The sequence below is a fragment of the Lates calcarifer genome, linkage group LG21, assembly GCF_001640805.2.
Source record: "Lates calcarifer isolate ASB-BC8 linkage group LG21, TLL_Latcal_v3, whole genome shotgun sequence".
Taxonomy (NCBI): Eukaryota; Metazoa; Chordata; class Actinopteri; family Centropomidae; genus Lates; species Lates calcarifer.
The window spans coordinates 7,539,394-7,553,057 of NC_066853.1; the positions used below are offsets into that span (position 1 = coordinate 7,539,394).

The 13,664-nt window shown below is 41.0% G+C and overlaps 1 protein-coding gene across 1 annotated transcript in view; it reads right to left on the reverse strand.

Moving 5' to 3' along the window:
- The window catches only part of pid1 (phosphotyrosine interaction domain containing 1), a 30,278-nt gene that overhangs the window by 14,317 nt on the left and 2,297 nt on the right, over nt 1–13,664 (reverse strand). Inside the window, exon 2 of the mRNA XM_018660059.2 lies at nt 3,856–4,002. Coding sequence (XP_018515575.1) covers nt 3,856–4,002 — 147 coding nt within the window. The remainder of the gene's footprint in view (nt 1–3,855; nt 4,003–13,664) is intronic.

Here is a 13,664-nt window from a genome sequence, read left to right on the forward strand (position 1 = left end):
TACCAGGACCCCGGACACGGAACAGGATTCAGCCAACATCCATTTTATTATACAACTGTAAAATTTACAACTATTGACATTTCTAAGTGACTGATGGCAAGACTGCTCTAGTAGTAGTCTAGTTAATAAGCTCCATAAACACTCTAACTTCTCGTTTTTATTCTTAGGTTTTTGTACAGATTAAACAAACAAAATATAATGTGTTACACTGTTTATGCTAAGTTAAGCTGCAGTCTTATATTACTCAGACAGGATATGAGAGTAGCAACAATCTTCTCACCTAATTCTGGGCATGACAGTGAATATACATATTTCCCAAAATGACATAAGAGTAAAAACACAAGAAAAAAAAGCAGCAGAATCGAAAAGCTGGAAGTAGAGTGAATAAATAATCTGCACACTGTCTCTCCACTGGGCTGTTAGAAATGAAAGGTTGACCTGAATCAGACACTTGTGTGTATTTAATGCACGCAAGATATATATGCATGGCCAAGGGGAAGCGTGCAAAAGTGCACTTTTATAAAAACCTAATAAGACTAGTCTGGGTTCTAGCCTGACAACCCTGAAAACATGACTCTGAAGAGTTAAAGGTAAATACCCTTTTTTTTAACTCTTGGAAGTTAAGGAACAGATTCAATTCAAACACAACAAAGTCATGAGTAAGGAGCCGAGTTGTATTTTGAGCAGTCTCCAAAGTAATTTCACCATTGTCATGGAGTATGACTATGGAGCTGGCATGGCTCTAAAGAGCATTGAACACGTTTTCTCAATGGACGTGAAGTGGACTGCTTTGACAGCAGCAGGCCAGGCAGGGCAATGAGAGGTGGCCTTTCATCCTTGCTAGCTGTTAGCTTTGGCAGGGGCACAGCAGCCCTCAGCCAGCCTTCCTGCCTGCCTGTAAACTGGGAGCACAACTGGGGGCTGGGAGGGAGCAGAGAGAAGGAGAAAGGGGTGAGAAACGAAAGAGAGGGAATATAAAACAGTCCATGAGGATAATAAATTGTATCGTATTGTATCGCAGCATATAAAAGCCAAGCAGAAAGGAGGGCAAGGAGTGCAAAAAAAACAACAACCATTCTCTCTTTGGTTTTCTTCCATGAAAAGAAAATACTGTCTCTTTGAGGTCTAACAGTGGAAGCAGAGGTGCTGAAGCAGGTGGGCAGACAGATATGCAGACAGGCAGGTAGTGACTCAGACAGGAAGTTACACAAGCCAATACACAGGCCAACAGATGCAGGCGGTGAGGCAGACAGACTTGCAAATAAGGAGGTCGCAGACAGATGAGGGAAATGAATTGTGTGTGTGTGAGAGTGTGTGTGTGTGTGTGGGGCTGGTATTCTGCTGAATAGCTGTAGTGGTATCCATGGCAACGTGGCTTTGGCATTCTCGGCAAAGCTGGAAAGAGCAGCGGGTACAGAGAGAGAGGAGTGGGCAGCGGGTGGACGCTGGTATTCACACTAGACAGCGAGAGATACCAAGTCCAGCTATGTGCAGCTATGTTCACCTAGGCGATACATCAATATTTATCTTCTATCATGGCAGCGATTGCCAGTAGGATGATACAAGAGGCTGCTGTTTGTCACTATTACTGTCATACCCACTGAAAAACTGTGCATCATTACACTGCTTAGTGGTGGATAAACAGCTGGTTAGATCTGGAAACTTCTTGACACGATGTGACAATCAAAACATTTTCCAAGCTCTAAATTCAGGTTTGTCACACAGAAAAACACATTGCCAATGCGTGACTAGTAATTAAAAATGACTGCTCAGCTGGAAATTAAGTATGACGCACTGAGCACTGGGATGCTGAAGAGTCAGTAACCTGTGACACGACATTACCTCAATGAGTTTAATATGGAGTAAGAAGTCTTAAAGACACAGTGAAGTAAAAATACATTATCCAGGTTCTTGTGTCCCTGTGCTCGCCGTTTTAATTTCCTGTATGATGCTAAAATGTTTGATGATGCATCCTACATTTGGATGAATATACATAAGTTCATCCAATCAAATGTAATTTGGAGTGCCCAGCTAACCCCATTAGCTTGCTACAGCAACCCATATCTAATGGGTATAATAGCTAATGGGCTGTAGTAGCTAGCAGAGCGACATCATGGGTTTGGAAGTGTGTGTTATTTAGAACAACCTGTTGTGGTCTAATTACCTATTTTGTCCCATGTATCAACACAGGTGAGAGAGGTGTGGTTGGAGCATCTTTAAGCTAAAGATGCCAAAACTGCCATTTCAATGAATAAACTGTGCAAACTATTCCTCTGCTTAACATGTGTAAGTCCATTCCAGTCAGTCATCTTCAACCATTGTCAGAGTCATGAAGAGGAAGGGTGCTGACTTCATTTCCAGTCAGGACATTGAGTGCTGCTGACTATTTCCCATAAAGACCCAAAACTGGGAGTACCATGAAACAATTTTGTTGCCAAGAAACAACTTTTTTTTTTTTTTTACCAAGCTGAAAAAGACATGATGTCGTTTGCAACACTGATGAGAAAGTGAAGGAATCAGAGTTATCTTACTAGTCTGCCTGTGTGATTTGAGTTGGAAGGGCAGTGAAAACATACTTGAACAATTTCACTGCAGCAATTACAAGAGGTGGAAGTCTTGCTTGCAGGATAACAGCCATCTTTAAAACACGTGAAGGTAAGCAAGAAGAGCACTGTTACAGGTGAAAAGATTTGTAGTAAATAATGCATCAGCTAACTGTGTCACATAATCAGGACTGTTTTTTATTTAAAACACACACATCTGTCAGTTCTGATCATAGACCTCTCACCATCTCCATTCAATGAATTAAATAGCCTGGAAACCACAGCATTAGTTCCTATTTCATGTGTCATACTGCTTGTTTGTCATATTGAGTGCGTATCTCTAGACCAAGCGTTTCTGTTCTGCCAGTAAAGGCCGTCTTCCCGACTTTCACTTCATGTTCACATTTGAACTTCAGGAGCTTTTGGGAAGTGCTGATGACGACTCAGCACTTCTGGCCTCTTAGCAGCCTTGGATTGTTTTTTCAAAACATATATGCACATAAATATATAACTGTGTGTGTGTGCTTCTGTTAGCTCCTCTGAACAGTGATCCAGCAAACACATGCAAATATCAATTAGCAGCACGGGGCCTGTGTGTTCCATGTGTGTGTGTGTTTCTTGGCAATCATTTCAAGAGGGAATTATTTTTTATTCAACATTTTAAGGCAACTGCCAGATATGAATTGTTTGTTATAGTGTTAGGTAAAGTTGGACAGCGTGAGTGACCAAGCACAATATTTTAAGTACAAAAAGTAACTGCTCATACCCACACAGCCACTTGAAGTTGTCTCACATGTGCCCACAGCCATCTCACTTTATTTGTTAGCTTACAATGCTGTGGCACAAGGCAGGCAAATACACAAAAGACACACTGGGTTACGTGGTTGGAAGTGTAACGTATAATAACAGAGCGTGGCTGCTATTTTAATCTGTAGCCCTGTTTGTTTTCTGTTTTGAGGACAGAGAAAAGAGAATAGGCGAGTCCAACAGCTCATTGGATCAAAACCTACATCTGACACTTAGCAGAGCCAGGGAGAGGAGGAAAACAAACACACGCATGCCAGAGCACACACACATACACGTGTGGATACATACACACATTTAATATTAATTATTAAAAGATGTGATTCAGACACAAAAACTTCTAAAACTATGCTGGGGGAGTGCAATGGCACATGGGAATGAATTTAACTTGTGCGTCCAAAAAAGAAAGGGGAAAAACATTTGGATTATGATTCTAATAATGCTATTATAGATTTACTGTTCAGGAACAGGGCTGGATTTGGGGATTATTGGGCTCATGTGATCCTACCTTGTATCCAGCATGGGTCCTGCTCTTTGTGAGCGGCGTGGTGGAGCACAGCTCAATGGCCTCGGGTTCGTGAAAGATCACCGTGGGCAACGGTTCCTTCCTCAGCGTCAGCACATTTAGCTTGGTCTTCAGCATGGTCTGAAAGTGCTGATGGAGAAAGAAAGAAAGAAACACACTGTGCTTTAGGCAAACTTACAATCAGTACCAGACAAGTGTAAGCCTGTGGTTCAACATTTGTAGTTTCCTTGTCAACACTGCTGGAGGCTCAAAAAACTGCAAACCCCACAACACTGGCGTTTTAGTGTTTTTATCATTTCTATGTGCGTAATACAGTATAAGATATGTCACCACTCACAAGTCCAGAAATGTACAAGATTTATACTACAGTATGAAATGTGAAGGTAGGAAAAATGCTACTTGGTGCTCTATAAAATTTTCATGAGGCTCAAAGGGTAAAAAAATCTGACACCAGACATCAGGACAGTATGCTTTAAGATATTGTTTAACGCTTGAAAAGAGACCAGTATAATTTAAGGTACATATATTCCAGATTTACCCTCTCACACACATCTCAGTGGCGAAAACTGGAGATGAAGACTGGGAGAGAGATGGTGTAAGAGGTTTATTCTGCAGAAAGTGGAATGTGAGGAGCAGATAAAGGGAGCTCTGCCCTCTCTGCCTCCGTCACAACAAGTTGGAGTATGAGAGCTGCCTGCTCTCATACTACAGTCCACGGCCAGCGTTTCCTGAAGCAGAGCAGAACCACATGGTCAATATGGCCCTGCGCGTTCCACCCTGTGGAATTTCTGGGCTTTCTCGAAACAGTCAAAGACAAAACTGAGCCGCTAATGAGATCAGGACTTTGACAACTAAGGCAGAAAAAGGCAGCCCGATGGCACGTCTGCTGGGCTAGGTGTCTGCAGCCTGACCTCAGTCATTTAGCATCGTCTAGCTTTGGCAAGTTAAATCCTGAGAAGAAATTTGTGTGTAACATTTGAGACGTTCTCTGCACCTGCAGGTGTTTTGAATCTAATATTTCTAACAGTTACTTGTCTGTTTCTTTAAGGCTTCTCTGGATGACCTTTTGCTGAGTTGCCAACACAATTTTAAAAGGTTTTGTATAATAACTCAGTGGAATAAATTTAACTAGCTGTACTTGTGGCCTCAGGGCTTTGATTTTCACTTGCATGGTTATAGTATGTTATTCCCATTATTTCTCACCTTTCTATTTTTCCTAACTAGCCATATACAGATAGCATGGCTGTATATAGCAGCTATATACAGCCATGTGAGGTTGCGCTTTGAGCTAAATATTAACATCAGCATGGTAATATGCTCAAAATGGCAATGCTAATCTGCTGAAGTTGAGCTGAACATTTATACTATGTTCGCCATTTTAGTTTAGCATGTTAGCATGCTAACATTTAGTAATTAGCAATAAAAGAGTACAGCTGAGGCCTGTTCTGCACGTACACATCATGAACCAAAGTACTTGACAAACTGGAATTTTGAAATTACATGATGAAATGATTACAATTTCATGTGCTCTGATGTGCATAGCAAATTTTTATGTCCATCTATCCAACAGCTGTAAACCACAAATGTCAATCTCAATGTGGTGCTACAGTGAGAGTCAGAGGATAAGAATCACTAAAGTCATTAGGATTCATTATCTGGGAACCATGAAGTAATGTATCAAATATCATAGCAATTCATCCTGATATTACAACGAAAAACAAAAATTTCAACCTGCTGGTGGTGCCAAAGTCAAAATTCATCTGACAGATCAACACTGACATCTCTAGAGTCAGAGAGACAGATAAGGGACAGAGACAGACTGACACGTTCACTAGCCATTTTTAACTCACATGCATGACGATGACAAATTTTGCCAAAAACAGAGGATCTTTCTCCACTGAAGCCATCCACACAACAATAATGAGCCAGAAGATCACAGAGGTCTTGAACCAGTTCTGCACCTCCTAGATTTGTTGATCTTGAGTCTTGGCTATTTCATTACAATTAATGAAGAACCACAGAACTTAACTGACCTTTCATCTCCAAGGAGATGCAAGATAGTTAGGTTACTGTTACTGTACAGTTACGGTTATAAAAATGAATGTGGAGTTCCTCTTTAAAAGTACAGATTACTTTCACAAATGCTCCCATTCACTTTTTTCCTTCTCTCGTTGGTGCTTCAAACCTCTTTTCCATGTTGGACCTGCACAATGTCCATTTTTTACGAAACAGATGGTCAACATTTTCAGGCGATGAAAACACTCAATCCTGCCAACACAGGCTATCATCAATCTTCACTCTTCTGTTGGTTTGGTAAAGCCAAGTAGACCATCCTCAATCAACTTCAAGAAACAGGTTTGGTATCCAGTTTCTAAATTCAACACCACTATATCAAATGTCCGGTCCATATATTAAACATATTCAATTCTAAATATTCTAGAGTATTTTTATTAATTTCCCAGTTTTTCCTTACAATATCTGTCATTTGTCTGCAAAATAATATTATTTTTTACCATATTACCATTATCTTGTTAATAATAATACTGTGAGTTGTCTTTGAAAATATTATCAGCAATTAAATTATATCCTGATAGTCACTGTTGTCACCTACAGCTTAAAGAAATAAGATTTTTGGGTCCTGATTGCCAGCAGTTGTGACAAAAGTGCCAATTCAGTGCCCCCCAACTAATAGCCTTAATCCTATGATCCTATGCCCTACAGTAACCTGTTGGAGCAGAAACAAGATCACTGGGACCTGAGGTAGGCACACTCAAATGAATAATTTGGGGGGGGTCATGAAAGACGAAGATAAGGCAAGGAAAAAAAACAAGGAGCAGATGAAGGAGAAAAAGAGAAAAAGCAAAATGGAGTTGTGAAAGTAAAGCCACATGTGTGTAAACGCTCGCTGACCTCCGCGTCAGCACTTTACGGCTTCCTGACAGCGGCTCACATTCCTGCGGTTGGCCCCGGTACGGAGAAGGGTGGGGGGTTGGTGGGGCTTGGTGGTGGTGGGGGGCTGTGGTGGGCTCCCCGACCCCTCCACCCCCCCACCAGGAGCAAAAGGCCTGAGCAGAGGGCCGCTTGTGGAGTAAAGCTGGAATTCTATTCATAATATTTTCACTGCATTTGAATGTTTTTTATTTCTCAATTCCCAACAGTCTCCTCATCAAGTTACTGCTGTTATTGAATCTATTTCTGGCTATAACTTGGACCCAGGCAGGTTTTCTGTCTCCACTGTCAGGCCACTGTGGGTTTGACTGGTTTTGAGCTGGTTACAAGACAAAGATCCTGTCTACACTACAGATCCAAAGGTTAAAGGATGGCTGCTGTCACAAGAATAACCTAAAATCTCTGAATAATGGTCCTTTTAAGGATTATGAAAAACATTCATATTGAATATAAGATTGACACTTCATCAAGAGGTCTGACCTCCATATGTACTATGTAAATGTTTGACTTATGTTAAAGCCTCTACATGTTGAATATTTGAATTTTGATGTAACATTACTAATCAGCTATATAGCTATCAGTGTGACTATAGCTCAAGTATTTAGTGAATGCAGGTTCATCTTAACAACATCTGACACAAGTCACTCAGGGACCTGAGGGTTCATCAAAGTCCACACGACTTCTAATAACCTGGATCCCCAGTTTGATGGAGTCAAGGCGAGCATTCAAAAACAATTACAGAGATGTGACACAGCCTGTTTTAAAGCAGCTTATATTATCATTTTAGAAAGAAAAACTCCCATCAGACTATTTAGTTTTCATTCTACAGTCATGCTGTTCTATGAGAGCATTGGAGTATACGGCACAAAAAATGTTAGCAGAGTACACATCCATTCCTATCTGGGATATCTCTATTATTTATGAGAAAATCATGTCAAATATTCTATAAAGTGCATGTGCAATTACAGCTTGAATGATTTGTTAAGATCGGTGACAAAGAAATCTAAAAAGACTGATCATATGATTACATGACTTCTTCACATAGCAACGCTTTAATTCTTCAGTTGCCATTTAAACAAGATGTGATATAGTCCATATGTTTTTAAATTCACATACATTTTTATTTAATCTTATCTCATTATTAAAAATGTTTTACTCCCACTCTTAACATATTTTGACGTGCTGTAAATCAAATCAGAGTATTTGGTCATTTGTAAGCCAGTTATGACATTTACTGTCAAAATACCAAAGTTCTATGTATTTAGCAGAATGACTGTAATGCTAAAAGCATCAACACTGACTCACTGCTGCCTGTGCCCATGTGATTAATTTGTATTTATAGTGCAAAGAAGTTACAATAAAAAAGAAACCAGGCCTTATACTGCCAAAACTCCAACAGTGTGACTTTTACAACATTTCAGTTATTTATATTTTGCGGCTCTCGAGGCCCATATAATGTGTCTTTGCTTAAAATCAGTACTTCCAATAAACTATATCCCACAATATTTCACATGGGCCTAACTTCTTTTTTCAGGGAACTATTAATATTTGAAATTCGGCGGACGACCAAGGTCAGATCTTAGCGCCAAATGGACCCAGTGTTACCGGCTAATTCTGAATGACTGCTCTCCAAGGATGTGTCTGATTGCTGCTGCAAATCACAAGTGTCATCAAGATGAGTACACATGCTAATTTCTCAAAGAGTCTCCACGACTAAATTAGTGTGAATTATGTGTTTAAAAGTACGCAAATCCAGGAAAACACTCGAACAATCACATCCATGAGAAATCAGACAGACGGGCTTTGGAGAGTGTCTTGTGCAGCTTGCCTCCTGCAGTGATGAGCTTAACAGGTCACAGATGGTAAGTTAAACTTTTGGCCCCCTGAGGGAGCATTCTTACAGGAATCAGGTTCTAAGGTCAATCTCATGGTAAGACACTGCATAACAGGGTAAAAACAGACCTCTGCCACACCCACTGAGACACGCAAAATTGGGGTTATAGGGATGTGATCATGACAAAACTCTTGTAAACAGCTGGAATTGATGTTAAGACACCAGCAGAAGCAAAATGGATAGATGTTTCGATGTTTCAAAAAACATGACAATCTGATAAAACACACCCCTTGGATACACAAATGGCTACTGGTTCATCCCAAAAACTCAAAACATGGTTAGTGATATAAAGTATGGCCAGGAGGTTAACAAAGACCTCAAGACTAAAAAATAGTTTGTAAACAACGTTAGCCTGTCTGGGATACATCTGCATACGCCAACCCAGACACACTTGATGAAAGAGTGTGTTGAGCTCTGTACCAGATGCTGCAGGTCCGTCTGGCAGAAAGCAAGACAGTCGGACATCGCTCTTTGGTATCTGGTCATCTGTTCTGCATCTCATCTCTTCATTTTCAAAAGAGAATCACCAGCCCGACATCCAAGTGTGGAACCAGACGTGGTCCAGGATCAGAATCATTTCATTGTTCATTTCCACAAACAACAGACAAGGTGTGGTGTTGTGATGTGCGGATATTTAAACAGTGGTAGGTACACACATCAAATTCTGCATCACTGTCTCCACCCTGGGGTTTCAATGTCAGGGTGAAACTCGCAATCAGTGTTGCTCCTAGCACCACATCATGGTTGGTCAGTTTGGTCAAGGGACCAACCATGACAACAGAGCTTTTATGATTTGTCTCAAAGTGGGACAACAACTGAAGAGGTAAGTCACACCACACTTGGAGCTACGCATCGTTCCTCCTATACTAGCTGACAAAACTAAAAGAAACCCTGTTGAGTTTTGTGAGTAAAGTTCTGTTTACATGGAGTATTACTCACCAAAGTGAACTGTGTGTATGCTTGAGGCCTAACAAACATATTGAATATGTTTCCTCCCTCAGGATAGCATTTTCTTTTTAACATTTTGGAACCTGCATTGTTTATATCCATGTTTGCTTGCTAGCTGTCCCCTTCTTTCCTTCCTTTGGCTGATGTATTCCTACGTTTCTTGGCCTGTTATTGCCACCTGTTGTTCAACAGCACAGCCGGAAACCACTTGCACGAATGTGCAACATCTCGTGCATCCGTGAGTGTACGCACAAGACACTAACCAGATGGGACAAACTCATAAAAACATTGCCCAGTTGTGCTACTTGTGGCCAAAAACTCTGCAGGGTAACTTTAAAACAGGAGCAAAATATTTTTCTTAGAAAACTACAGGCATTAAACCAACATCACCGCATCCCACATAGAAATATTTTGTCAATGAGAGAGGGTAGAATTATTTCTTTATTCAGTTGTGCAATTTGCCAGTGAGTAAACAGCACAGGAGCTAGAGTTGCACATCAAATGAATTGCTCATGAATTTGTTCCTCAAAACAAGGTCAGCTTAACCAAACAAAACATGTCTTTCCAAACAATGACTTTACTTCGAGGCTTAACAAACCTTACATCATTTTGTACTGGAAACAAGCTCTGTCCTGCCCTTGTTTGTACCTCAGACCGCAGTTGTACACACAAACACATCCTTCCTTCTGTACTGAAGGAATACACTGTGGTCCACAGGTAGAGCAGGGGGGAGGTTCACCCAGCATGTGGTGGCAATTACTTCCTAAAGCCAGCAGTAGGATGCGCCCCTCCAGTTTCCTGCATGGTAAAGGACTGGACAGTGTAACTTTCTAAGCTGTCCCTGTATGTGTTTACAGCCTCCCCCTCTGATCCTGGCACAGTTTACGAGAGGAAATATGTCTGAATGGGTTCGACCCTGAGAGGACTGTGGGAGGTCCTTATGCAGAGGAAGACCTGTTTTTCTCAATCGTGATTGGAGCACAAGGTCGTGTAGGAGGGAGAAGGTCAATGATCGGATGTTATGACTGGTGGGTTACATCTGTAGGAGGAAGCGGGTATTAAAGTACCCAAACCTCAGAGCCTGGGGGTGGCAATCTCTGTCTGGTTGTAAAAACATCAACAACTCTTTGACGTAAACAATGAACCCACCGCAGCATCTTAAACTGTCTACAAAGACTCAAGGCATATGAAAAAGACCTGCTAACGATGTAGTCTGGTGTCATAAACACGGTCCGTTCCCATGTGTTCCAATATTTACCTGCTGTCAGGTAGAGAACACTGTGCAGTATGTCCATAGTATGCTCTTTTTGGATAAAAGAGAAATTTCTCCTGAGGTCTTAAAGATCACTATTCTGTCCATTCATTCATCCACGAGAGTCAATTTCGGAGAGCACTAACTGGTTTTGATAATCTTGTAGTCAATCCAGAAGTTTTTAAATTGTACGTGGGTGCCACATTTTAACACCACTGATCAGATTATTTTTAGTAATAATTTCTAAGGATGTAACTGAAGAAAAACAAGCTGATTATTTGTTTAGTCTATAAATATGTCTGGATATAGTGGAAAAATACTTGCAACAATTTCCCAAAGCTCAAGGTGATTTTTTTACTTGATTGATCCAATCAACGTGGCAAAACTCAAAGATATTCAATTTTCAATTATTAAAAAGGAAAAGGAACATTGATTATTGGAATAAAATTGTAAAAAAGAAAATCCAAGTTTAATGGAGAAAAATTGGAAAATAGACATGCAGAGACATTTATGTGCATTTTTGCAGTGTCACAATTTCAGTTTTCAGCCTTATCTAGCAAATAAACCCTGCTAAAAACCAAGACATAACAGGAACAGGAAAGCAAGGCCACAGTGTACAATCTATGGTAGCATTCTGTAAATAAAACTAAAAGCTAAAGAACAAAATACTAAATTACACAGCTGAGACAGTTCCATTTTTGACCAATGGGAAGGATAAGACTCTCTGCCAAATGTACTTCCTTAAAAAACCTTGAAAAATGATCACTTCCGGAAACAGGAGATTATGCCTATTCATCAAATACAAAGAGCGAAACCATTGAGCCAACATCCGTTTGTTCACAAGAGGCAAATGTGTGCAGGCTGAAAAAAGTCAACCAGTCGAGGAACCATGGGAATTTTGTGCCAGTCTGCTTGTGATTTCCTTTTGCCACAGAGGCCACAGTCTCAACAACATAGCTGTGGCCACGCAAAGAAACCTCAGACAGACAAAGAGACAGACATGCAAACAAATAAAGGAAGATGAAGATGGGCCACAGAAACAAATGAAGATGAACAGTGACAGTGGCTGGTTCTGACCGTGTTTGACCTCAGTCAGCTATTTCTGCACTGCCCACATCTTTTTCTCTGCTCAGCCCTGTTTGTCAGTGTCACACACATTAAAGTGTCAAAAGTGGAAACTATGGCTAAAGAAAGAGCTGCTGACAGAGGAAAAAAAACACATTTGGTAGCCATAGGAATATTGAAAACGGGAGTTATTGTGTGTTTGTATGCTTAACCTGCCTGCAAACTTGCATGTTAGTGTATATGTGTGTGTGCATTTGTCCACTGCATATTGTGCAATCTGTCGTTGAACTAACGTGGCCTCTGCCTGTGGGAGGAAGGGCCCCCGAAACTGACTGAGGGATGTGGTCAGTGAGAGGTACGAGGGATGGGGAAATGGAGAGAAGGATGGACAGAGCGAGAGAAAAACAGAGAGGTATAGCGCAGCAACCAACACACAGCCACACGCTTCAGTTCCAAAACACCTCTGATTCTCAGTGTAAAAGCAGCTTGCCACTGGTACCGTGCAACTCCAACGCCACGACCTGTATCTCCTCACCCCCACCAGCTCCACAACACCCACCCTCCCACACCGCGCGCTACCTCCTCTTCCCGCTTGAGCATGAGACAAAAATGCAGCAAGACATCAGGTGTTGCTATGGCAACAGAGGACAGCACAAGTGTGGACGGATGCCATAGTGAATGAAAAACAACAAAACAGAAGATAATAAACACTAGTACATTCTAGATCAGCTACCTAATGGATTCAGCTCCAGAAAATCCCACCATCCTCAATTCAAAACGGGTAAAGAATCCCGGCTGAAAGGATGGTCGTCACCATGGTTACAAAAGCAGGGAATGGCTAGGTATTGCTATCATTCTATAACCACTTTTAAGGGTTGTTCATTCTGTTTCAGGGGTGTTATTTTAAACTATAACCTTTTCTTTAACAATCCAAACAGTCCTGGCAGTCCATGTGGACCATGACCAATTCATTGTGGTTTCTGCTGTTCATACCAAGGACAGAACAACCTGGAAACACTTTGTCGATCCAAATTCTCCTCCAAAGTCATCCATCAAGTTAAATATGCCATCCAGTGATTCATAGTTTCGAAATGGACGGCTGAAAAGTGTTGGTTATCAAAAGATTTCTTCAAGCACTCAAACTAAACTTTCCCTCCACCAATTTAGTACTGCACTTACATAAAGCTGGTCCCTACATGTCCCATAATACAACTCAACAGCATCTGTCATTCAACCCTCCCAGCGTTGTGATGCGTCATATGGGATGGATGGGAGAGATTCCCATGTTTACAATTTGCAAATGCTGACGTCAACTCAAGATAGTTGTATGATCATAGAGTTGAGAGAAGGCTACAGTAAACTGACAATACAACATAATATCCATTAAATCCACGGTTAATCACCATGAATGACAGCCTTTGGCTGACATGACCTGTTTTGCTTAACTTTCAGGCACTTCTATATTTGGCAGCTCCAAGTCAGATATACCACGGTTTTCAAAAACAGTCTGAGTTTCCCAGTCATAATTACGATTTGGATATTGACCTAAAACACAGAATGGCGGTGTTTAATTTGATGGATGACTTTGGAGGAGAGTTTGGATCAACAAAGTGTACCCAGGTTGTTCTGTTCTTGTAGAAACCACAAGGATTTGGTCATGCTCCACATGGACAGCAAGGATTG